The sequence below is a fragment of the Pongo abelii genome, chromosome 9, assembly GCF_028885655.2.
Source record: "Pongo abelii isolate AG06213 chromosome 9, NHGRI_mPonAbe1-v2.0_pri, whole genome shotgun sequence".
Taxonomy (NCBI): domain Eukaryota; kingdom Metazoa; phylum Chordata; class Mammalia; order Primates; family Hominidae; genus Pongo; species Pongo abelii.
The window spans coordinates 58,670,310-58,696,703 of record NC_071994.2 but is presented as its reverse complement, the minus strand read 5'-3'; the positions used below and the strand labels follow the sequence as shown (position 1 = coordinate 58,696,703).

The 26,394-nt window shown below is 41.4% G+C and overlaps 1 protein-coding gene across 11 annotated transcripts in view; it reads right to left on the bottom strand.

The window, feature by feature from the left end:
• The window catches only part of UEVLD (UEV and lactate/malate dehyrogenase domains), a 59,484-nt gene that overhangs the window by 10,935 nt on the left and 22,155 nt on the right, over positions 1-26,394 (bottom strand). For 10 of the 11 annotated variants that reach the window (XM_054524613.2, XM_063728509.1, XM_054524618.2 and 7 more), the window contains 5 exons: positions 26,046-26,181; positions 24,581-24,699; positions 17,763-17,865; positions 6,298-6,468; positions 4,051-4,224 (listed from right to left, as the gene is read on the bottom strand). In XM_054524613.2, coding sequence (XP_054380588.2) covers positions 4,051-4,224; positions 6,298-6,468; positions 17,763-17,865; positions 24,581-24,699; positions 26,046-26,181 — 703 coding nt within the window. Of the gene's footprint in view, positions 1-4,050; positions 4,225-6,297; positions 6,469-17,762; positions 17,866-24,580; positions 24,700-26,045; positions 26,182-26,394 lie in introns of those variants that run through there. The other variant, XR_010141872.1, reaches the window with a different exon arrangement.

Below are 26,394 nucleotides of genomic sequence, written 5' to 3'. Positions count from 1 at the left end.
AGGCAGACAGGGAGACAGACTGGGGTGAACTACATAGTTAACTTCAGTATCAGTAATGTTCTTGATTGAGTATGGATTCATACGTGCTCAGTTATGTTTTAACATTGGCATTATGTGTGTCAAATATTACATAATACTACATTTATGCGATCTCAATTTGCATGCACCTACATCTCTCTATTTCTAGTTCCAATTTGAGATCTCAAGACAGAATTACCACATCTCTTCCCTGTGGTTTTATCCTACTTCCCTTGGACCTCTCTCAGAGTACAACCTTCCCGTCATTTCCAGTATTAGACTCAAAGTTTCCTAAAGACAGGGTCAGGTTCTTACACATCTATATAGTTCTAACAGCAGTCAACACAGTGTTTATTGAGCAAAGCAGGTGGTCAATAAATGTTTCTGAAAATAAATTCCTACATTTGGGATAAAAGGTAATTTAATCAAATACAAACTGCTTTTTGGTAGGTTTTAAATTGTTCCTCTTTGAAGAGCTCACAATTAACTTCTATTAGATTGTTTTTTTCCTTCACCCAGATATACTAGGTTAGGGTAAGTGGTATATTTATCACATCACATCAGCCTGTATTTTCTCTTTATGAGACTTAAGAAATTAATACAACCATATTTCAAACATTCTTATTCATTCAGTATTTATTGTATATCACCTATTCCTCAAAACTTGTAAATTAGAGGCTGGTTAAGTAAATTATGGTATATCCAGTAGTTAAAAAGAATGAATGAGCTCTATGTTACTGTGCAATCATTCCACAATCATTGGTAAGTAAAAGGGCGAGGTGGAGAATGATGTATGATGTCTATTTCACGTGTGCTTGTCTATACACAGAAATTTCTGGAACATTATAAAAGAGACTGATAACTGTGATTGTCCCTAAGAAAAAGGAATGAGTGTCTGGTATCTAAGGGAGACTTTTCACTGCATGTCTTTTTGTACTTATTTTTCCAGTATGAATGTACTACATTTTCAACTAAAATAACTTAATAATTTGCACTTTAAATAAGGAGAAGGTCACACACAAAAATCAGATCAGAACAAGCAGCAGGACAACAAAAGTAACATGATGAGACAAGATGTAGTTTATTACCTTATAGATTGGAATAGCTTTGGCTCAAAGGAGTGAAGAAATCACTGTGAAGTGATGTGATCAGGAAAAAACCTTTATCATATAAGGGATGCTTGACTTAGACCTTGAAAGATGTCAATAAGATGGCCGAGAAGGCAAAGGGATTACAAGGGAGGTAAACAAAGTGGGTAAATGTCCCTGTGGCAAAGCTGTGGGGTGGGCCTGGGAGATACAAGACCTGGGTGTTAGTCCTTTGACCCTAAAAGCTGTAGGCTTCCAGGCAGGTCACTTTTACAATGCCTGCATTCACTGGCTCCCTAAAACAAAATGTAATAGGTGGTCCCTTCCAGCTCTCTAGTAACATGGCTATCTCCCTAACTATAATTGGGAAGAAAGATTAGGGTTATATTTTGGGGGTCCCTGAGTGCCAAGCAATGCAATTTAATGGTTTGGTCGGAGGAAGCCTCTGAAAGTTTTTGAAAATAACATGTTTTAGGAAGATTGAATTAATATGTGAGAGCACACAATAAACACTCTAAGTTTTGAGTAATATTAATTTCACATCATTTACCAGGTAGACTAGAGGGGGAGGAGGCAAACTAACCGTGAGATGTGCAATAACCAGGCAAGCAAGAGATCAACATGGACCAGAGGGTTTGGTCTGTGTTGGGTTTTGAGTTTGAATGAGCCATATATTTCAAATGTATTCAAGTAATGAATGAATGGAGACATTCATTACTTGAATACATTTGCCACAAGTTCTTGTTTGCTACCCTTTTCCAGGGTCCTGTTGATTAGTGTGTAGTGTCAGGGAGCATTTGGAGCCTCAAAAGTATTTTTGCTCAGTCACGCTGTCGGGTTTTTTAAGGGTTTATTCTATAGCCTGACTCATTCTAGCACTGAGCCTTCTAGTAGCCAGTGCAGATTTTTACAGATTTAAAATACTGTTATATTTTATTAAAATGCTTTTCTTAAAAATTATATAAATACTACGTATTTTTACTACCCAGAAAACTACAAATTTTTAAAAGTTACCTCTAACCTAGATATCATCAATGTTAGTATTTTATTTTAATGGCATCAAAGTATAGATGACACTTTAAATTCCAAGGAAATAGTTCTGAGAGGGTGATTTGCTTTGTGGAAATATGGTTTAACATCTATTTAACTTTTTAATGTGCATGGTCTTTCTCTAACTCTTCAATTAAATTATTACCTCCTCACAGGCAGAGAGATTATTTTCTTTTCTTTTTTCTTTTTTTTTCTTTGAGACGAAGTCTCACTCTGTCACCCAGGCTGGAGTGCAGTGGTGTGATCTCGGCTCACTGCAGCCTCCGCCTCCTGGGTTCAAGCAGTTCTCCTGCCTCAGCCTCCTGAGTAGCTGGGACTACAGGCATGCGCTGCCATGCCTAGCTAATTTTTGTATTTTGAGTAAAGACGGGGTTTCACCATGTTGGCCAGGATGGTCTCAATCTCCTGAGCTTGTGATCCATCCGCCTCGGCCTCCCAAAGTGCTGGGACTACAGGCGTGAGCCACCACACCCAGCCCAGAGAGGTTATTTTCTATATCATGCTCTACCTTGCAGCACTTACATGCTGAGTGAAGTTAATAGTAAGTACTTCAAATGATGAAGTAATGACTAATTTCCCCCAGATCACTTTCCAACTCTTCAATCGGGTATTCACAGATCTTCAAAATGTAATTTCAGTTAGATTTATCTCGTTGAAACCTTCTGCAACAACTAGTCCACATTTTTTATCCCATGAACATGCCATACTTAACTTTGTGCTTTTGCCTAATTCTGATTTCCCATTCCTGGAGTGTTTTTCCTATTCTTCACTATCTATTAAAATCCTATTCATTTGTCCAAACTCCAGTTCAAACTCCAGATGGCCTTTATAGAATTTTCTCTAGTCATTTCAGCCCATGTTAAATGCTCACTCTAAGCACTGTAAGTGTATAGTACTCACTTTGGCACTTTAATAGTATACTATATCTTTATTTTACTCATATACTTAAATGAACAAAATCAGGGTGAAGAGCACTTCAATCACTGACCAACCTGGCTTTATAGCAAGAGAGAAACAATAAAGGAGTAAGGGAAGAGATTCTCAAGTCAAATAGGGAAAGCATTCTTTTGAAATAGGAAAAGGAGTTTTCCAATACAGGAAACTGAACGCCTTTTGTGGGAAAGAACAAGTGGCTGGAGAAAAAGGCCATAGGGATAAACAATGAGTGAAAACTCTGTTTAAAAAGGAGCAGACAGAAGGCATGTATCTAGGGAGAAGGTCTGAACTTGAGAAAGGTAAGCAAGGTTGAAGGGTGGGAAGAGTAAAGGAAAGAGTTCTGTATAGGCTTTAAGGTTTATTTAGATGTTTCTTTCTGGAAAATTAAACTTTTAAATTAATCCTGAACTCTGAAATTCAATTAAAAAATATAAAATCCTACTAAGTGGTCTTGTCTAACCTTAAACTTATAGAAAAGTAATTACGAGAATGACACATATGAGGAATTTATTCACAATATAGGGCCTCTTATACAGAAGGCACACTCAAATGTGGAACAAAGCCAATTAAGCCCACAATTCTGGAGTCCTCAGATATATGTGAATGCCATGACCACTGGCAATTTTGGTTGTAACTAATAATAATGTACTTCTTTTTTTAGCGATGGGGTCTCACCCTGTCACCCAGGCTTGAATGCAGTGGTGCAATCATGGCTCACTGAAGCCTTGACCTCCTGGGCTCAAGTGATCCTCCCACTCAGTCTCCCGAGTAACTGGGACTACAGGCATGCACTACCGTGCCTGGCTAATTTTTTATATCTTTTTGTAGAGATGGGGTCTTGCTATGTTGCCCAGGCTGGTCTTGAAGTCCTGGCTTCAAGCAATCCTGCCTTGGCCTCCCAGAGTGTTGGAATTACAGGCGTGAGCCACCACACCCAGCCTAAAAATGTACTTCTTACCTTTGTCTTCTCCTTGCTCGCCAATAACCCATATTTCTTTGCCTGAAGTCTGTGCCTTCAAAACATTTGTAATAATATACTGTAATCTCTGTGAATCCAGATTACATCCAATTCCAATCACTCGATTTGCAGGAAATGTACTCAGTTTCCATGTTACATAGGTCATGATTTCCACTAAATATTGCATACAAGGTAAAAAATGTAAAGGTTAAAAAATATATACTTCTAGCCTAGCTCACAAATATTTATTATTTTAATAAGTATATTAGGTCCTCAATGCACTGAGGCATTATATGTGTATATATATATATACACACACACACACACACACACACATACGTATAGATACGTATATGTGTATATATGTGTATGTGTGTATATATATACGTATATATGTGTGTATATATGTATGTGTGTGTGTATATATATATATATATATATATATTTTTTTTTTTTTTTTGAGATGGAGTGTCGCTCTGTTGCCCAGGCTGGAGTGCAGTGGCATGATCTTGGCTCACTGCAACCTCTGCCTCCTGGGTTCCAGCGATTCTCCTGCCTCAGCCTCCCAAGTAGTTGGGACTATAGGCACCTGCCACCATGCCCAGTTAATTTCTGTATTTTTGGTAGAGAAGGGGTTTCACCATGTTGGCCAGGATGGTCTCGATCTCTTGACCTCATGATCCACTTGCCTCGGCCTACCAAAGTGCTGGGATTACAGGCGTGAGCCACCGCGCCCAGCCCATAACATATTTTTAATGTACATTAGAAACACTAACAAGGTTTCAACAAGATACATTGTACTGTGTTTTTTGTTTGTTTGTTTGTTTGTTTTTTGAGATGGAGTCTTGCTCTGTCCCCCAGGCTGGAGTGCAGTGGCATGACCTGGGCTCACTGCAACCTCTGCCTCCCAGGTTCAAGGGATTCTCCTACTACCGCAATCTCCCTAGTAGCTGGGATTACAGGTGTGCACCACCACACTCGGCTATTTTTTGTATTTTTAATAGAGACAGGGTTTCACCATGTTGGCCAGGCTGGTCTCAAACTCCTGACCTCAGGTGATCCACCTGCCTTGGCCTCCCAAAGTGCTGTGATTACAGGCGTGAGCCACCGTGCCTGGCCAAATTTTATTGTTAAATATAAATTGTCAGGGGTAGAAAATAGATAATTCCTAGAACAGTTAAGTGAGGATAAAACTGGTACAAAAAACTAAAAAATAATTTCTTCTTATTGATCGAGTTTTCTTTTACATCTATCTTAAACTGAATTTCTATCTTTAAATTAAAATACTGATTCATATGCCACCATGATTCAGTGTAGCATTATGAATGAAAACACAACTACTTTTTTCTTACATTCCAAAAGGATGTCGAGAATTAAAGAGATCAATGTCCCTCAACAAATTACTACAAAAAAACAAGTGAAATGCATGCAATACCCCTACATTGGGAACATTTAAAAAAAATTTGTTCACCAGTTTGAGTCCAGTACAAACTAACTCTTTGAAAATATTTCTATTTTTGAGTATGACAGTTCCAAAACAACCTGCAAAATACAAAATGTTAAAAATGCACTCTGGCATGCTAACATTTTTGATACTTCAGAATTAACAAAATATCATGCATATAAGTCATTGCATTTTTCTCTTGGGAGTTTAAACATCTTCTCACTGAGGAAGGTATGGCTTAGAACCTAGAACATAATATCATATTTCATTAAAAAATTGTACGCTGGAACCTTCTAGATAATGTTAGTCATAACAAGTAACTGGTTGCCAGAATATTACACTGTTTATTATATAGGCAATTTTGCTGAATATTCTAGCCATCTCTTTATAATTTAAAGGGTTTTTTTATTTTGTTTTTTATTTTGTTTTTGTTTTTCTTGAGACAGAGTCTCGCTCTGTCGGCCAGACTGGGGTTCAGTGACGCCATCTTGGCCTCACTGCAACCACCACCTCCGGGGTTCAAGCAATTCTCCCGCCTCAGCCTTCCAAGTAGCCGGGATTACAGGCACCCGCCACCATGCCCAGCTAACTTTTGAATTTTTGGTAGAGACGGGGTTTCACCATGTTGGTCAGGATGGTCTGGAGCTCCTGACCTCAGGTGATCCGCCCGCCTCAGACTCCCAGTGTTGGGATTACTGGTGTGAGCCACTGTGCCCGGCCCTAAAGTTTTATGGTTTTTATCAGTAATGGCAATTCTACTGACGTACCGGAACATCAACTTAATTTAAAATAAAGCATTTTACCTGGTTGAGATGCAACGAGCAGGACACTGTGTTGACTATAATGTCCCAGAGCTGGGACAAGGGCTCTGAACATATCCACATTGCTCTGTACCACATCAAGGTACGACTGAGAACTACCCAAAGAGTTGACTGTGAAGATCACCACCTTGGAATGAGCAGAGGCAGACAAATCTAGTGAATGAAAAGAAACAGTCTGAGCTGAAGATACAGGCTTTAATCAAGTTCTAGTTCACGATTAAAAGATTGCTCTTTTCAACAAGTAAGAGAGCTTTTAGGCACGCCTCCTCATAAATCAACCCCAGATCCACAAAAGCATACAAAATGCAGAGGTTTGCTTCCAAAAATTGGATTAAGAGTAAGTGTTGGCTGGGTGTGGTGGCTCATGCCTGTAATCCCAGCACTTTGGGAGGCTGAGGCTGGTGGATCTCTTGAGGCCAAGAGTTCAAGACCAGCCTGCCCAACATGGTGAAACCCTGTCTCTACTAAAATATAAAAATTAGCCAGGCATGGTAGTGTGTGACTGTAGTCTCAGATACTCAGGAGGCTGAGGCAGAGATTCAGTTGAACTCAGGAGGCGGAGGTTCAGTGAGCTGAGATCTCGCCATTGCACTCCAGAGTCTAGCGACAGAGTGAGACTCTGTCTCAATAAAAAAGAGTGTATCCCCAGTGGGGAGGACAGCAATAGTAATAATCAAAATAAATTATGGGATCTAAAACCAACAAACAAGAACTGAGTTTTTTATATAAGTTACAATTTTTAAAGGAAAATAAATATTATGCTATAGGCAAAATGAACCTACCATCAATTACACCATTGATTCCTAAACTGTGAGCTTAGGCGCCCTAAAGTTCCTTGAAATAAACTCAGAGGCCATCAGGGAGGAGTGGAAATAAGTAGGAAGAAGGCTGGTAAGCATAGCTCCAGGCCACTTACTTTGGCCTATCCAAGCACAGTAGTGGTGCTTTTTAAAAATCTGTTTTACTTATTAAGGATTCTACTCTAAAGAGTGGTTCAAAAATCTCTAAATTAAATATCTTGGCTTTTTTTTAAATAAAGAGACAAGGTCTCACTATATTGCCCAGGCTGGACTCAAACTCCTGGGCTCAAGTACTCCTCCTGCTTCCGCCTCCTGAGAAGTTGAGACTTTACCACACCTGCCTCTTGGATCATTTTAAACTGACTTTTCTTATACGGAAGCCCAGCTGTCCTTGGGTAACTACTTCTTTCCGTGGGAACTACAGGTAATCAACTGTTATGACTTAGGAAAAGCTAGTCTATGGAGTTCACTCTGACTCCAGAGCACCTTTGACCCTCCAGCACACGTTATGCTGTTACAACTATATTACTCTCCATTGCACAGTGTGTTTTACAGTAAGTACATGCCCAAACCGTGGTGAGATGTTACCAACATCAGAAATAAGAGAACCATAATAAAGTAATTAGAATGGCATCAGTCCAGTCAATATTTACAAATGAATATTAGCCTCCCAGGGAGAGAGTAGACTCCATGGTTTATATTCTTAATTAAGCCTCTAAGGCCATCTTTCTTTTTTTTTGAAATGGAGTTTCGCTCTTGTTGCCCCAGGCTGAAGTCCAATGGTGCGATCTTGGCTCACCACAACCTCTGCCTCCTGGGTTCAAGTGATTCTCCTGTCTCAGCCTCGCAAGTAGCTGGAATTACAGGCATATGCCACCACACCCAGCTAATTTTGTATTTTTAGTAGAGACAGGGTTTCTACATGTTGGTGAGGTTGGTCTCGAACTCCCAACCTCAGGTGATCCACCCACCTCGGCCTCCCAAAGTGCTGGGATTACAGGCGTGAGCCACTGCACCTGGCTAAGGCCGTCTTTCTAGACAAGTTTCAGAAGGAAACACTTGTGCAATGTGTCCACTGGGAGATGCATTATCTAATTTTACTTCCTAATCTGATACAGTTATAGTGATGGTAGATCTAAACACTAAGTCCTAGATTTTAATTATGATTCTTCATGAGTCCTCTTAAGTAATTCCTATGTTGTAGAGTTCACAGTGGATACCTGGTGATGAGTCAAAACCTCAAGAATTAGAAGACATTAGAACTGGAAGGGATATACTTAACAATTCCATATGTGTCAAACACTGTTCTAACAGTTCTCCATGTATTTATTTGCTTAATCTAATCAACAATATACAATGGAGTATTTTACAGATGAGAAATCTGAGGCACAGAGAAGTTAAATAACCTGCTCAAAGTCACAGAGCTGAAGTGTAGAGCCAGAGGTTAAGTCCATGCAGTCTGACTTCAAAGTGCTATTAAACACTATGCTACATTTAGAAACTTAGTCCTACACCCTCATAAGGATGAGGAAACTGTTATGTGGAGAGGTTAGGTGGTCTGTCCATATTATGAAATATCAGTGGACAGTTCAATTTATAACTCTACAATCTGGCCCCAGGCTATTGTGATTATTTCTTTTCTTTGCTCCTTTAGCTTCCTCATCTTCAAGGTTGACTTAGGAGTAAACATAGTAGTGGCTGCCTAATATGATTTCTTTTCTATTTTGTTTTGAGACAGGGTCTCACTCTGTTGCCCAGGCTGGAGTGCAGTGGTATGCAATCTCAGCTCACTGCAACCTCCGCCTCCTGGTTTCAAGTGATTCTCCTGACTCAGCCTCCCTAGTAGCTGGGATTACAGGCGCCTGCCACTAAGCCCGGCTAATTTTTGTATTTTTAGTAAAGATGGAGTTTCACCATGTTGGCCAGGCTGGTCTCGAACTCCTAACCTCAGATGATCTGCCTGCCTCGGCCTCCCAAAGTGCTGGAATTACAGGCGTAAGCCACTGTGCCCAGCCCCTAATATGATTTCAAAAGTACAAGAAAGGCTTCCTACTCCCAAAGATTTTCCCATCAAGCTCTCAGGCCTTTCAATCAATTCCTCTGAGTTTATTTTTTATTTATTTATTTAATTTTTTTTTTTTGAGATAGAGTTTTGCTCTTGTTGCCCAGGCTGTAGTGCAATGGTGCCATCTTGGCTCACTGCAACCACTGCCTCCCAGGTTCAAGTGATTCTCCTGCCTCAGCTCCTGAGTAGCTGGGATTACAGGTGCCCACCATCATTCCCAGCTAATTTTTGGATTTTTAGTAGAGATGGGGTTTCACCATGTTGGCCAGGCTGGTCTCGAACTTCTGACCTCAGGTGATCCACCTGCCTTGGCCTCCCAAAGTGCTGGAATTACAGGTGTGAGCCACTGTGCCCGGCCTCCTTTGAGTTTAAAAGCCAGTATTTCTTAAATTTTAAAGTTTTCTTTTAGACATGGGGTCTTGCTATGTTGCCCAGGCTAAATTCAAATCCCTGGGCTCAAACAATCCTCCAGCCTCAGCCTGCCAAGTAGGAGGTACTATAGGTGTGTGCCACAGCACCTAGCTCAGTATTTCTTTAAATTCTCCTACATAAACTTGTGATGCAGGCTGAATTGGTCTATACTCATTCCCTAGAATATTTACCTAATTTTCCTGATACTGGGTTTTGCTCAAATTCTCACTGCACTCACCACATGTTTGACAAACATCTGCTTAACTGTCTACATCAAACATATTACAAGCTCTGGGGGAACAGGGATTATTTGTTTCTTACTCATCTTTCCACCTCCAAGATCTAGTCGCATAGCAATTGGAACATTTCCCCCAGCTTTCTGCCAGTCCAAATCTCTCCAATCCCGGAAGAACCAGCAACTGTCTCAATCCTAATCAGCTGAAAGCAATCTCTGTCTCCGCCCAACTTCGAGTCCTCACTGTCTGGACCACTCTCTTGGTATTAATCACATAGCGCCTCCTCACTCTCTTGTCATGAATGACTGTTTACATATTGCATGTGTCTTTTTATCTAAACTTTAAGCTGCTTCTGACCAAATAGAGTCTTCCATTTCTATCAATCTCTTGCAGCAGTTCTTAAATGCTAGGCTAGGTGCCTAAGCCTAACCTGAGAAGCTTAATAAAAATGCAGATTAGCCCATGTTCTGAAGATTTTACTTAAATATATAAGGGGAAATAGCTTCCAGAATGCAAACCCCCAGATGATTCTGATGCACAGCCAGGTTTGGTTAGCATTGCTCCACAGGCAACTAAGTTCCTTGTACCTGGCACTCAAAATCTTTGACTCTTCAAGTCTTCCCTTACAAGTTGATGATTTAATAAGGGAAGAAGACTATACAGTTATAAAGAGAATTAGAAAGAACTTTAAGCATGATTATTAAAGCTATAAATTACAAGGTTAAGGATGAGGATAGGCCGGGTGCAGTGGTTCACGCATGTAATCCCAGCACTTTGGGAGGCCGAGGTGGGCAGATCACGAGGTCAGGAGTTCAAGACCAGCCTGGCTAAGATGGTGAAACCCTGTCTCTACTAAAAATAAAAGAAATTAGCTGAGCGTGGTGACACATGCCTGTAATCCCAGCTACTCAGGAAGCTGAAGCAAGAGAATCGCTTGAACCTGGGAGGAGGAGGTTGTAGTGAGCTGAGATCGCGCTACTGCACCACAGCCTGGGCAACTGAGCGAGACTCCGTCACAAAAAAAAAAAAAAAAAAAAAAGAGGATCAGGATAAAAGTTCATTTGACAATAATGAATTCAACAAACCCCTACTAAGGTCCTGTTATGTCACAGGTAATGTGTTAGGTCCTAAGAACACAAAAGTGAACATGATATTGTCCCTACTATATATATCACACAATGTAGTACAAGGGTTAGTAAGGAGAGCTTCAGAATGAGACTGCCTGGTTCAAATATGAGTTGTCCCACTTAGACATTAGCATAATGCTAAGTTTCCTCCCATGCCAAGAACTCAGTCAGCATCTGTATTACCAGGACACAAGCCTCTCACCTCTTTCCCATTTCTATAGGTAGCGCAGAAAAAACTATATCCTTCCCGCTAAGCCAAGGTCTACAACCTAAACCAAAGGCTGGTCACAGCTATACTAAGAGATGATCAAATCAAGTATGTCAAAAGACCCAGTAAATAATATTTCATGCTTTAATATACTACTGTTCTCGGATTATGAGGCCAACGTTATGATGAATGAAATATGAACTCATTTTAAAACACTGCTGATTATTTAAAATACTGAAAGACCAGGTAACTCTGTATCAAATAATGATGTGTAAATACCGTGGAGACCTACTGAAATATTCTAGCTACTCTATCAGTCTGAATATACTGAAGACACTACACATATTTTCATTTATCGGGTGTATCATTAAGCCATTCTTATGGTACTAAAAATTATTGAATATACTCTTTTCAAATTATTTTTTAATATGACCCAAAATTTTAGAAATGTGTATTCTCTCATACTAATGATAATGACCCTTAATCTAGAAAACTGTGCTAAGATGATAGCTATTAAAAATCTTCCTGAAGGCTGGGTGCGGTGGCTCACGCCTATAATCCCAGCACTTTGGGAGGCCAAGGTGGATGGATCACTTGAGGTCAGGAGTTCAAGACCAGCCTGGCCAACATGGTGAAACCCCATCTCTACTAAAAATACAAAAATTAGGCCGGGTGTGGTGGCTCACACCTGTCATCCCAGCACTTTGGGAGGCCAAGGCAGGTGGATCACTTGAGGCCAGGAGTTTGAGACCAGCCTGGACAACATGGTGAAACCCCGTCTCTACTAAAAATACAAAAATTAGTCAGGTGTGGTGGTGTGCACCAGTACTCCCAGCTACTCAGGAGGCCGAGGCAGGAGAATCACCTGAACCCAGGAGGCGGAGGTGGCAGTGAGCCAAGATGGCACCACTGCACTCTCAAAAAATAAAAATAAAAATAAAAAAATTAGGCCAGGCACGGTGGCTCACGCCTGTAATCACAGCACTTTGGGAGGCTGAGGTAGGTGGATCACCTAAGGTCGGGAGTTTAAGACCAGCCTGACCAACACGGTGAAACCCTGTCTCTACTAAAAATATAAAATTAGCCAGGTGTGGTGGTGCACACCTGTAATCCCAGCTATTTGGGAGGCTGGGGCAAGAGAACTGCTTGAACCCAGGAGGTGAAGTTTGCAGGGAGCCAAGACTGCACCACTGCACTCCAGCCTGAATGAGTGAGACTTGGTCTCAAAAAGAAAAAAAAAAATTAGGCTTGGCGTGGTGGCTCACACGTGTAATCCCAGCACTTTGGGAGGCCAAGGCGGGTGGATCACGAGGTCAGCAGATCGAGACCATCCTGGCTAACACATGGTGAAACCCCGTCTCTACTAAAAATACAAAAAGTTAGCCAGGCGTGGTGGCATGCACCTATAGTCCCAGCTACTTGGGAGGCTGAGGCAGGAGAATCACTTGAACCCAGAAGACAGAGGTTGCAGTGAGCCGAGATAGCGCCATTGCACTCCAGCCTGGGTGACAGAGTGAGGTTCCATCTCAAAAAAAAAAAAAAAATTTAGCCAGGCTTGGTGGTGTGCTCCCGTAATCCCAGTTACTTGGGAAGCTGAGGCAGGAGAATAGCCTGAACCCAGGAAGCGGAGGTTGCAGTGGGCTACGATTGTGCCACTGCACTCCAGCCTGTGCATCAGAGCAAGACTATGTCTCAAAAAAAAAAAAAAAAAAAAAGAAAAAAGAAAATACAGTCATTCATATGACGGAATATTATGTAGAACCTTTTCAAAGAAATAGAGTTACTTAGAGCTATATGTACTGTTAATAAACATCTTCAAAAGTGTAGAATTAATTCCTTAATAAGTTAAAGATCAAATTACCATATAATCCAGCAATTTCACTTTTGGATATACATCCAAAAGAACCAAAAAGAGGTATTAAAAAAACTGGTACATGAATGTTCATAGTAGCACTAGTTACAATAGTGAAAAAGTGCAACCCGATGTCCATTAACTGATAAATGGATAAATAAAATGTGCTATATCCATACCAAGAAACATTAGCCACAAAAATGAATGATGCACTGACAAGTGCCACAATATGGATGTACCTTGAAAACATTATGTGAAGTGACACAAAAGTCACATACTATATGATTCCATTTATATAAAATAGCTAGTAGAGGAAAATCCACAGAACAGACAGATTAGTAGTTGCCAGAAGCCGGGAGAAGGGAAAATGGAGAGTAATTGCTCAATGTGTACAGAGCTTCCTTTTGGGGTGGTGAAAATGCTGGAAATTAGTGGTGATAGTTGCACAACATTGTGAATGAGTACCTAAAGTCACCAATGGTAAATTTTATGTTATGTGTATTTGAGCACAGTAAAAAGATAAAAGGATTTAAATATATATACTATTATATGCAAAAAACATGTGCAAAATCAATTCCCTCGGTCTGACTCCTGAAGCAACTACTCTTCATAGTTTCTTTTTTTTTTGAGACGGAGTTTCGCTCTTGTTGCCCCCAGGATGGAGTGCAATGGCACGATCTCGGCTCACTGCAACCCCTTCCTCCAAGGTTCAAGCAATTCTCCCGCCTCAGCCTCCTGAGTAGCTGGGATTATAGGCATGCACCACCACATCTGGCTAATTTTTGTATTTTTAGTAGAGATGGGGTTTCTCCATGTTGGTCAGGCTGGTCTCGAACTCCTGACCTCAGGTGATCCTCCCACGTTGGCCTCCCAAAGTGCTGGGATTACAGGTGTATGCCTGGCCATTTTTTTTTTTTTTTTTTTTTTTTTGAGACAGAGTTTTTACTCTTGTTGCCCAGGCTGGAGTACAATGGCATAATCTCAGCTCACTGCAACCTCCGCCTACCAGGTTCAAGCGATCTTCCTGCCTCAGCCTCCTGAGTAGCTGGGATTACAAGTACCTGCCAACATGCCTGAATAATTTTTTGTAGTTTTAGTAGAGATGGGTTTCCACCATGTTGGCCAGGCTGGTCCTGAACTCCTGACCTCAGGTGATCCACCTGCATCGGCCTCTCAAAGTGCTGGGATTACAGGCATGGGACACCACGCCCAACATCTTAATAGTTTGTTAGTATTTCTCTAGATTGTCGGTATATACACAAGCATAACTGTGTATGTATGTATGTATGTATGTATGTATCGGTATGTAAATTTTCATGCTTATATGTATATATGTATATCCCTCCCCAAAATGTTATAGTAGCTATTAAAAAAGACATCAAATGATCAGTCAGCTGCAATCATCTATGTGTGTTACAATGGGGCATTACTAAAATTTCCAAATGAGCTTTAATTCCCCAAATTATTAATGTACTTCTCCATATCACAGAATATATTCATGAGAAGTCAGTTAACATTACATTTAAAATTACTTCATCTAAGGATGGGTGCAGTGGCTCATGCCTGTAATCCCAGCATTTTGGGAGGCCGAGGAGAGAGGACGGCTTGAACCCAGGAGTTCAAGACCAACCTTGGCAACATAGTGGGACCCCGTCTCTACAAAAAATGAAAAAATTAGGGCCGGGCATGGTGGCTCACGCCTGTAATCCCAGCACTTTGGGAGGCTGAGGAGAGGATCGAGGTCAGGAGATCAAGACCATTCTGGCTAACATGGTGAAACCCCATCTCTACTAAAAATACAAAAAATTAGCTGGGCGTGGTGGCGGGCACCTGTAGTCCCAGCTACTCGGGAGGCTGAGGCGGGAGAATGGTGTGAACCCGGGAGGTGGAGCTTGCAGTGAGCCGAGATTGCGCCACTGCACTCCAGCCTGGGTGAAAGTGCGAGACTCTGTCTAAAAAAAAAAAAATTAGTCAGATGTGGTGGCGCATGACTGAGGTCCCAGCTACTTGGGAGGCAGAGATAGGAGAATCACTTGAGCCTGGTAGATCAAGGCTTTGGTGAGCCATGATTCTGCCACTGCGCTCCATCCTGGGCAACAGAGTGAGACACTGTCTAAAAAAAATAAACAAACGAATAAATAAAATTACTTCATCTAATAGTAATTAAATTAAATGCTATCAGAAATATACAACCAAGCTGGGTATGGTGACATGCACCTGTAGTCCCAGATACTTATGAGGCTGAGGCAGGAGGACTGCTTGAGGCTAGGAGTTTAAGACCACCCAGGGCAACATAGCAAGACCCTGTCTCTGCAAAAATGAAAATAAATTAGCCAGGCATGGTGGCACATGCCTGTAGTCCAAGCTACTTAGGAGGCTGAGGTGGGAGGATCACTTGAACCCCGGAGTTTGAGGTTACAATGAGCTATGATGGCACCACTGCACTCCAGCTTGGACCACAGAGCAAGACCTTGTCTCTAAAAAAAAAAAAAAAGTACAACCACAATTAATAAGGGGAACATGAATGAAAGTTACCCCAAGATGATATACACTCATTCAACATTCAACAGATAATTACTGACTCCCTACTTGGTGGCAAGCACCATGCACTACACATCCATTCCAAGGATTCTAGTCTTTCAATTATCTGAAGCAATAGCTATTGATGGTTAATGAGATACACAGGAAGAAACAATTTCTTCAGTCCTACATGGCCTCACAACCTCTAGAGTCCATATACTGAAGAGTCTCCTAATGTGATTTAGAAGAGTTAAGAGGTCCTTTAAAAACTTCAGTACCTGAAAATCACAGGCACAAGAGAATATCCAGTTCCCCAAAGAACTTCTACATGAGACCTACAAAAAAGATCCTTAAAGCAACTATGCTACTCTTCCCAGAGAGGGAAAATGAACTCATTGTATCCTACAGGCAGCCGAAGGCTTACTAAAACTTTTACACCTAACTTTTACAACTGATAGGTATAATTTCAACTTTTCTGACTTCCATTCCTTAGTTTATTGAGGCTTGTAATACTGTATGTCTTTACATATTATTTGGAAAATATTGTCAAGGAATAAAGGGGACCTAAGGAAAGGCAAAGGAAAGCCAAACAACTATAACCTGACCTTACCCATAATTTGGTAGAAAGGCTTTAGGAAATGTTTATTCTAGTTCAGTGGCCTTTTTTCTTTTTTTTGGATCATGCATCCTTGGTAAAATACTTTCAACTCCACATCCCCAAATATGGTGTTTACCTACATAAATATGTCTATACTAATATGTTACATACATTATAAAATACATGCAAATTTTTTAATTAAAAAATGAGATAGGGCAGGGTGCGGTGGCTCATGACTGTAATCTTAGTACTTTGGGAGGCTGAGACGGGCAGATCACTTGAGTCCAGGAGTTCAAGACCAGCCTGGGCAATAAGGCAAATCCCATCTCTACTAAAAATACAAAAATTAGCCAGGCGTGGTGGTGCATGCACATAGTCCCAGCTACTTGGGAGGCAGAGGTGAAAGGATAACTTGAGCTGGGGAAGTGGGGGTTCCAGTGAGCAGAAACATGCCACTGCACTCACGCCTGGGTGACAGAGTGAAACCCCAACTCAAAAAAAAAAAAAAAAAAAAAAAAACAGAGATAGAAAATTTAACATATTTAACATTTCAAATGTTTTTTTTTTTGTTTGTTTGTTTTGAGACGGAGTCTCGCTCTGTCACCCAGGCTGGAGTGCAGTGGCGCAATCTTGGCTCACTGCAAACTTCGCCTCCCAGGTTCACGCCACTCTTCTGCCTCAGCCTCCCGAGTAGCTGGGACTACAGGTGCCCGCCACCGCGCCCGGCTAATTTTTTTGTATTTTTAGTAGAGATGGGGTTTCACCGTGTTTGCCAGGATGGTCTCGATCTCCCAACCTTGTGATCCGCCCGCCTCGGCCTCCCAAAGTGCTGGGATTACAGGCGTGAGCCACCGCGCCTGGCCCACTCAAATGTTATTGACATAGAAAATCTTTTTATTATTAAAATTTATTTTAACAATATATTTTTAGTGCAATGAATGTAAACTGAATTTTTTTTCTTTTTCTTTTTTTTTTTTTTGTCAGAGACAGGGTCTCGATATGTTGCTCAGGCTGGAGTGTGGTGGCTATTCATAGTCACAATCTTAGTGCACTGCAGCCTTGAACACCTGGGCTCAAGTAATCCTTCTGCCTCAGCCTCCCACGTAGCTGGGACTACAGTCATCAGCCACCACACCCAGCTAAATTTTTTTTTCTTATTCTTGGTTTAGTACTTTGCTATATACCAAGAGGTAGGTATTATTTCTGCTTTATAGATGAAAAAACTGAAATTTGAGAGATTATATAATCTGACAAATGTCAGCACTATCATGGCAGAGCAGGGATAGAAACTTCTATCTGTGGAACTCTAAAGCCAATGCCCTTAACCAATATGTTCTAAGAAGAGAGGCAATCAGAGATAAATTTATTTTGAGGTATAAGTCAAAAACAAAGAGTAACTCCTTCTGACCAATCTGAATAAATCTGAATTATTTGCTCATTTGATTCCTATTAATATAATCAGTTAAAATCCCTGAATGACTCCTTGGGTAAGTCATTTAACTTATTTCAATCTTAGTTTCCCAACATGTAAAATGAGAGACTTGGACAAGGTGATCTTTCAGCATTAACATTCTAGGAGTCAAAAATGAAGATCTAATAAGACAACCATCTTTAAGCAGAATAAACAGACCTTTGCTGATCTCCACATTAGGAAGGTTGAAGATTTCAAGGTCCATTGTGGCTCCTTTAGTCCCTTCTGAGAGGTCTAAGAGGACAAGCCTGTCTGCAATGCCCTGTACGGTAAGAGAAAGAACATTACACTGAACATGGCCAGTGACTCAATTTAAATTCATTCAACAATGAGGACTAAAGGACAATAAACAGGCCTCATACACTGTCTTTTAGTGTTAAGAAGAATAAGTAACCCAATAGCAATAAAAGTGACATGCAAGCAAGAAATTATTAACTTTGGCCGGGCTTGGTGGCCTGTAATCCCAGCACTTTGGGAGGCCAAGGCGGGCAGATCACCTGAGGTCAGGAGTTTGAGACCAGCCTGGCCAAAATGGTGAAACCCCGTCTCTACTAAAAATACAAAAACCAGCCGGGCATGGTGGCACATGCTTATAATCCTAGCTACTCAGGAGGCTGAGGCAGGAGAATCGCTTGAACCCAGGAGGCAGAGATTGCAGTGAGCCAAGATCGTGTCACTGCACTCCAGCCTGGGCGACAGAGCGAGACTCCATCTCAAAAAAAAAAAAGAAATTATCAGCTTCAATAAGTAATCCTTTAGGCTTGACTACTAAAAGCTTTAACAGGGCTTAACTCACAAGTCACAGATTGCAGGTTTCTTTTGAGAACGGAGTTTCACTCTTGTCGCCCAGGCTGGAGTGCAATGGTACAATCTCAGCTCACTGCAACCTCTGCCTCTTGGGTTCAAGTGATTTTCCTGCCTCAGCCTCCCAAATAGCTGGGACTACAGGCATGCACCACCATGCCCACCTAATTTTGTATTTTTAGTAGAGACGGGGGATCACCATGTTGGCCAGGCTCATCACGAACTACTGACCTCAGGTGATGTGCTCGCCTTGGTCTCCCAAAGTGTTGGAATTACAGGTGTGGGTCACCGCACCTGGCTCTGCAGGTTTCTTTTTCTTTTCTTTTCTTTTTTTCTGAGAAGGAGTCTTGCTCTGTCGCCCAGGCTGGGGTGCAGTAGCACGAGCTCAGCTCACTGCAACCTCCACCTCCCAGGTTCAAGCGCTTCTCCTGTCTCAGCCTCCCAAGTAGCTGGGATTACAGGCACGCACCACCACACCTGGCTAATTTTTTATATTTTTGGTAGAGATGGGGTTTCACCATGTTGGCTAGGCTGGTCTCGAACTCCTGAACTCAAGTGATCTGCCTGCCTCGTCCTCTCAAAGTGCTGGGATTACAGACATGAGCCACCGTGCCTGGCCCCTGCAGGTTTCTTTTAATGGGATGAGTTAATAAAGATGACTTGGTGCACTCAATACTTCTGCTATTGCTCTTGATTTATGTTTTCATTTTGATGTTATCATTTTCATTCTGAAAGTGCTTTTGGGTCTATTTGTGTGTCTTATTTCTAGCAGAAAAGTTAAAAAAAAATGCCAGTTTTTTCTTTAAAAAAGTATAATAGCTATAAAATCTAAAATCAAATCCTATTATCATGCAGTACTCTCCCCAGAGATCTCATGGAAAATACTCCACATGCCTGTAAATAGGGTGGCACAGTGGGCTGACTGTAAATACCAGCATGGAAACTCCTAAAAATCAGTTTACCTTTATGGAAGGTCTTTCTCCAAAGTAGTAGGAGACTTGAGGATATCTCCTATTTTAGGATTCACGGGTAAAAGTACCCAAAGATCTACCAGACTATCAGGCAGAAAGTGTGATGGTAAAGAAAAGAACCCTGGCTGGGCACGGTGGTTCACACCTGTAATCCCAGCAGTTTGGAAGGACAGGATGGGCATAGACTGGAGTCCAGGAGTTTCAGACCAGCCTGGGTAACATGGCAAAACCCCATATCTACACACACACACACACACACACACACACACACACACACACACACACACACACACACACACACACACACACACACACACACACACACACACACACACACACACACACACACACACACACACACACACACACACACACACACACACACACACACACACACACACACACACACACACACACACACACACACACACACACACACACACACACACTCTAACCCTGCTACACTATGTATTAGCTATGTAACACCGGGGCAGTCACTGAATTCGGCCTTACTTTATGAGGTTGTAAGGATTAATTATGTGACACAGGGCTTGCATATAGTAATCCCCTCTAAAACATAGTTATTAATTTTATTGCTAACCATACCCATAAGGAAAATGCAAAGAAAACCATGAGTTACCATTTTCATTTATAAGGCAAAAAAAAATCCAAAAGTTTAGCAGTAGTTGTAGGAAAATAAGTATTCTTACATATTATGGGTATGGGAATAAACTGGTATAATTCATAAAAGATAATTTGACAATTTTCTATCAAAAATTTAAAACATTAACTCCTTGAATCCATCAATTCATTTATAGAAATCATCCTACAAATTTATCAGTACATGTGTAAAAGAATACAATATTAAGGATATTCATAAGACTAGGAACAACAAAACGTTCATCAGTAACAACGAGACAATATAGTGGTTTATAGCAGAGACTGAAAAAGTTTTAAAATGTCACCATGTAATCAATCAGTGAAGCATATATTATCACCAGGGATTTTATTAAAATGCAGATTTTGGCCGGGCATGGTGGCTCAGCCCTGTAATCTAAGCACTTTGGGAAGCCAAGGCAGGTTGGTTGCCTGAGTTCAGGAGTTTGAGAGCCCCATAGCCAACATGGTGAAACCCTGTCTCTACCAAAAATACAAAAATTAGCCGGGCCTGGTGGCGCATGCTTGTAGTCCCAGCTACTTGGGAGGCTGAGGCAGGAGACTCTCTTGAAGCTGGGAGGTGGAGGTTGCAGTGAGTGGAGATTGCGCCATTGCACTCCAGCCTGGGACAGAGCGGGACTCCGTCTCAAAAAAAAAAAAAAGAAAAAGCAGATTTTGTTTCAGTAGGTCTGGGAAGGGTCCTGGATTATACATTGCTAGCAAGAACTCAGGTGGTACCAATACTGCTAGTTTGAAAGCCACACTCTGTGTAGTAAGGATCTAGAATACAGGCTCTGATAAACAGATTACCTGGTCTTTAAGTTCTTGCTTCATCATTTATTAACAGTGTAATTTGGGGCAACTTGGGTAACCTCCCTATGCCTTTGTTTCTTCATTTGTAAAATGGCAGTAATAACAGTACCTAAACAAAGGCACTGTTGTTGTAAAAATGAGTCAAGTGGGCCAGGCACAGTAGCTCATGCCTATAATCCCAGCACTTTGGGAGGCTGAGGCTGGTGGATCACCTGAGGTCAGGAGTGAGTTCCAGACCAGCCTACCAACACAGTGAAATCCCATGTCAACTAAAAGTACAAAAATTAACTGGGCATGGTGGCACGTACCCATAATCCCAGCTACTTGGGAGGCTGAGGTGGGAGAATCGCTTGAACCCGGGAGGTAGAGGTTGTGGTGAGTCAGGATCACACCACTGGCTGGGCATGGTGGCTCACGCCTGTAATCCCAGAACTTTGGGAGGCTGAGGCGGGCAGATTGCCTGAGGTGAGGAGCTCAAGACCAGCCTGGCCAACATGGTGAAACCCGTCTCTACTAAAAATACAAAAATTAGACAGGTGTGGTGACGGGCGCCTGTAATCCCAGGCTAAAGAAGGAGAATCACTTGAACCCAGGAGGCAGGAGGTTGCAGTGAGCTGAGATTGTGCCACTGCAACCCAGCCTGGGAAACAGGGCGAGGCTTCGTCTCAAAAAAAAGTTTGCATCACTGCACTCCAGCCTGGGTGACTGAGCGAGACTCCATCTCAAGAAAAAAAAAAAGAGTCAAGTGTTTAGACAAGTGCCTGGTACCTAATAAGCATTCTGTAAAGGTTAGTTACTGCTGCTACCACCACTACTTTTGTTGCCACTATTATGAGTGCTATCACTGTTGCAGTCATAATAGTGGCCTATGAATATTGTACTTTGTATAAAAATACTAATGTCTAAAAAGAAAAACAGAATTTTTTTTTGAGACGGTCTCACTGTGTCGCCCAGGCTAGAGTGCAACTTCACAATCGCAGCTCACTGTAGCCTCAACCTCCCAGGCTCAAGCAATCCTCAGCCACCCAAGTTGCTGGGACTACCAGTGTGCACCACCACACCTGGCTAATTTTTAATTTTTGTAGGGTGGATGCAGTGGCTGACACCTGTAATCCCAGCACTTTGGGAGGCTGAGGCAGGCAGATCACCTGAGGTCAAGAGCTCGAGACCAGCCTGGCCAACATAGTGAAACCCCCTCTCTACTAAAAATACAAAAATTAGCTGGGTGTAGTGGCGCCTGTAATCCCACCTACTCGGGAGGCTGAGGTAGGAGAATCACTTGAACCTGGGAGATGGAGGTTGCAGTGAGCTGAGGTCATGCTACTGCACTCCAGCCTGGGAGACAGAGCAAGACTCCATCTCCAAAGAAAAAAAAAATTTTTTTTGTAGAAATGGGGATCTCGCCATGTTGCCCAGGCTGGTCTCAAACTCCTGGGCTCAACTGATTCTCTTGCCTTGGCCTCCCAAAGTGCTGGGAGTACAGGTGTAAGCCACTGGGCCCAGCCGAAAAATGGCAAATTTTCCACCCAGACAATTCACAGACAAATAATGACAGTGAGATTCTTCTAACAGTTTAAAAACATAGCCAGGAGCAGTGACTCATCCCTGTAATCCCAGCACTTTGGGAGGCCAAGGCAGGAAGACAGTCTGAACCAGGAGTTCAAGACCAATCTAGGCAACACAGGGAGACCTATCTCTACAAAAAAATTAAAAATTACCTAGGTGTAGTGGCACACCCCTGTGGTCCCAGCTACTCAGGAGGCTGAGGTGGGAAGATCTCTTAAGCCCAGGGATAGAGACTGCAGTGAGCCATGATCATACCAGTGCATGCGAACCTGGGCTACAGAGAGAAACCTGGTCTCAAAAACAAAAATGAAAAACCATGACTTTCAGACTTTCAGATGCCTTCTTGTGCTTACCAAAAAAAAAAAAAAAAAAAAAAAAAGACAAATAATTACAAATAAAACTTAGTACTGTTATGGATGTCAAAAATCAGGTTGACGTGCATGTTATTAGCAGCATAAATTAGTTCTGCCTTTCCAAAGAGCAATCTGGCACTATGTCATAAGTGCTATAAAAACCATTCATGCCCTCTGACTCACTAATACTATTTTTTAAAATTATGTACAACCAGGCCGGGTGCAGTGGGGCATGCTTGTACTCCCAGCACTTTGGGAGGCTGAGGCAGGAAGATTGCTTGAGCCCAGGAATTCAAGACCAGCCTGGGCAACAGGCTGAAACTTGTGAAACCCTGTCTCTACAAAAAAATACAAGAATTAGTGGGGATGGTGGCTGGAGCCTGTAGGCCCAGCTACTTGGGAGGCTGAGGTGGCAGGATGGCTTGAGCTGGGGAGGTGGAGGGTGCAGTAAGCTGAGATTGCACCACTGATTCCAGCCTGTGCAACAGAACATGACCCTGTCTAAATAAAATAAAATAATGTATGACCAAATAAAAATTCAGATGAGAAAGTAAGCAACTTGAAATGTTTATAGAAGCGTTTATTTAGTGACAAAAGACTGAATACAACTCAAATTCTAATTAAGAGGTAATAGCAGGCCAGGTACGGTGGCTCACACTTGTAATCCCAGCACTTTGGGAGGCCAGGGCAGGTGGATCACTTGAGGTCAGGAGTTCGAGACCAGCCTGGCCAACATGGCAAAACCCTGTCTCTGCTAAAAATACAAAAATTAGCTGGGCGTCGTGGCGCATGCCTGTAATCCCAGCTACTTGGGAGGCTGAGGCAGGAGAATCGCTTGAACCCAGGAGGCAGAGGCTGTAGTGAGCCAAGACTGTACCACTACACTCCAGCCTGGGTAACAGAGCGAGACTCCACCTAAAAAATAAAAAAAAAAAGAGGTAATAGTGTATTCAAGTGGAGGGTGAAAGAAATAAAACTATAGCATGCCAAAAGCTGGCATATTTAACTCTGAGCAGCCAGCTTTTAAGATATTCTAGCTCCATGGATATAATTTAATTATTTGCTGAAGTAGAACCCACCTCCAAGACATATGTGAGTCTTAAATGGAAAGGGAAGAATTTAGATGGCAAAACAATCAAATATATATAGAAAAGAAAAACTAATGCCAGCCACCAAATAAATATATAGAGGAACAGCTATTCTATTCAGGGCTACATCTCTCAAATGACAAAAGACATGCTGTTATCATGATACTAGGCTCTGGAGGGAGGCAGGCAGGTCTTTTGAACCTCTCTGGAAGGGCATTTAAGCCTTTCTGCAAACAATTTATGCAGACAGTATTAAAAAGGACTGATGAAAAAACAAACCCTAAACTAGTATAAAATATCAACTCAGAAACTGTGATCCTAAAACAAAGTAATTATGTAAGAAAAGGCCACCTTTTTTTTAAAAAAAGCTAATTTTAGAAAGAGCTAAAATTATTATATTAAATAAGAGTTTAATTAAAGTGACATGATTCAGAAAATACAAAAGAATTTGTGACTAAGTCATATGAATGTCAAGTTGAGCTTTCCCTTGGATGAGGATAAGCCCATTGTTCAAATCACTTTTTCTAAGCCTAACTACTAATTAAGAGGCAACATCACTGATGAAAGCTTTCAACTATTTTTTTTGTCAACTTACTAAATATATTTTAAGCCAAAATAAGGTTTTCCCACATGACAAAATGAAGGCATTTTTTGTGTGTAAAACACAAACTGCCTAGAAGTGTGGCACTATGATAGATGTATTTATAACCACTATGTTTACATACCTTTGCTGAAATTGCTAATGTGCAGGCAATACCCAGCTCTCCACCTCCAACCACAGTAATTTTATTGACTGTTTTATTCTCATGATTTGCCCAGCTCTTAGAATTTGTATCTGAAACACCTAGAAAGAAAAGTGGATTATCCTGAGAATTCAAAAATATCAAGAATTTTTTTAGGATCTTTTAAAAAAATATATAGCAGGCTTCATAGCTTAGAGAGAAAATATGGTGCTAGTCCATAATGGGCAAAAAATACTACTGAACAAATGAATGCAAGGAAGACAGACGTTTCCTATTAAATATTCGACTAAATAGAAATTATCCTTCTAAAGAGAATGTATCTTTCTAAACATTTTTAAAATATCGTATAAGACTCTAAAAAAGTAGGATTTCCATAATTCTGAAAAATATTCCAACTCATTGCTCTGGTCTACAATAAAAAAATATGTCTAACACTTTACCAAAATGTTTCAAACATAGGTATTTGCCTTTATCCTTAATGAGAATCATGGAGAATCATAGATATTCTGGTCCAATATACTGAATAAGCCAACAAGCTACAGATACATATCATGAAAAAAGGTTTGGGATCATTAATATACATCAAGTGGTTTTGAACAATACAAGAATTGTTTTATCTGTTTAAGACTAATTCTTTACACTTTAAGAAACCTGGCCAGGCCTGGTGGCTCATGCCTGTAATCCCTGAACTTCAGGAAGCCAAGGCGGGAGGATCACCTGAGGTCAGGAGTTCGAAACCAGCCTGGCCAACACGGCAAAACCTCATCCTTATCAAAAATACAAAAATTGGCCGGGCATGCCTGTAGTCCCAGCAACATGGGAGGCTGAAGCAGGGGAATCGCTTGAACCCAGGAGGCAGAGGTTGCAGTGAGCCCAGATGGTACCACTGCACTCCAGCCTGGGCGACACAGCGAGACTCCATCTCAAAAAAATAAAAAAAAAATCATATTTATTGGAATTACATGGTAATACCCTGTGATAAAGGCAAAGGAATTTCTTTTTCTTTTTTTTTTTTTTGAGATGGAGTCTTGCTCTGTTGCCCAGGCTGGAGTGCAGTTGTTCAATCTCAGCTCACTGCAACCTCTGCCTCCCAGGTTCAAGCAATTTTCCCACCTCAGCCACCCAAGTAGCTGGGATTACAGGCACCCACTACCACGCCCACCTACTTTTTTTATTTTTAGTAGAGATAGGGTTTCACCATGTTGGCCAAGCTGCTCTCCAACTCCTGACCTCAGGTGATCTGCCTGCCTCGGCCTCCCAAAGTCCTGGGATTACAGGAGTGAGCCACCGCACCTGGCCTGAGGCACAGGAATTTCTTATTTCAAAAACAGATGTACATACACACACAAATTTATTTATAAAAATCAAGTGGCAGAAAGTAAAGGAGTTTAGTGAGAAACTGGTAACTCATAACTCTCAAGACAATCTGCCTGACAAATATACAAACCTTCAGTGATTTTTGCAATATAGGCTAGCAAGTCTACCTGCCGTGCCTCATCAGATGATGATAGAGAATACATGGGAAGTTCCTCTTGAAACTTGGCAATCATTTCTTTAATTAATCCAACAATGACAGATTTAGGCTGTAGAATACACAAAAAACAGAAAAGTTACACAAAAATTTTGCTGAAGAATACTACCTTTGTTGAGGCAGGAGTATCACTTGAGCCCAGGAGTTTGAGATGCAGTGAGTTATGGTTGCAGCACTACACTCCAGCTTGGGCAACAGAGTGAGACTTCATCTCCAAACAAAACAAACAAACAGTTTTAACCTATACATTCTTTTAGAGTTAGTC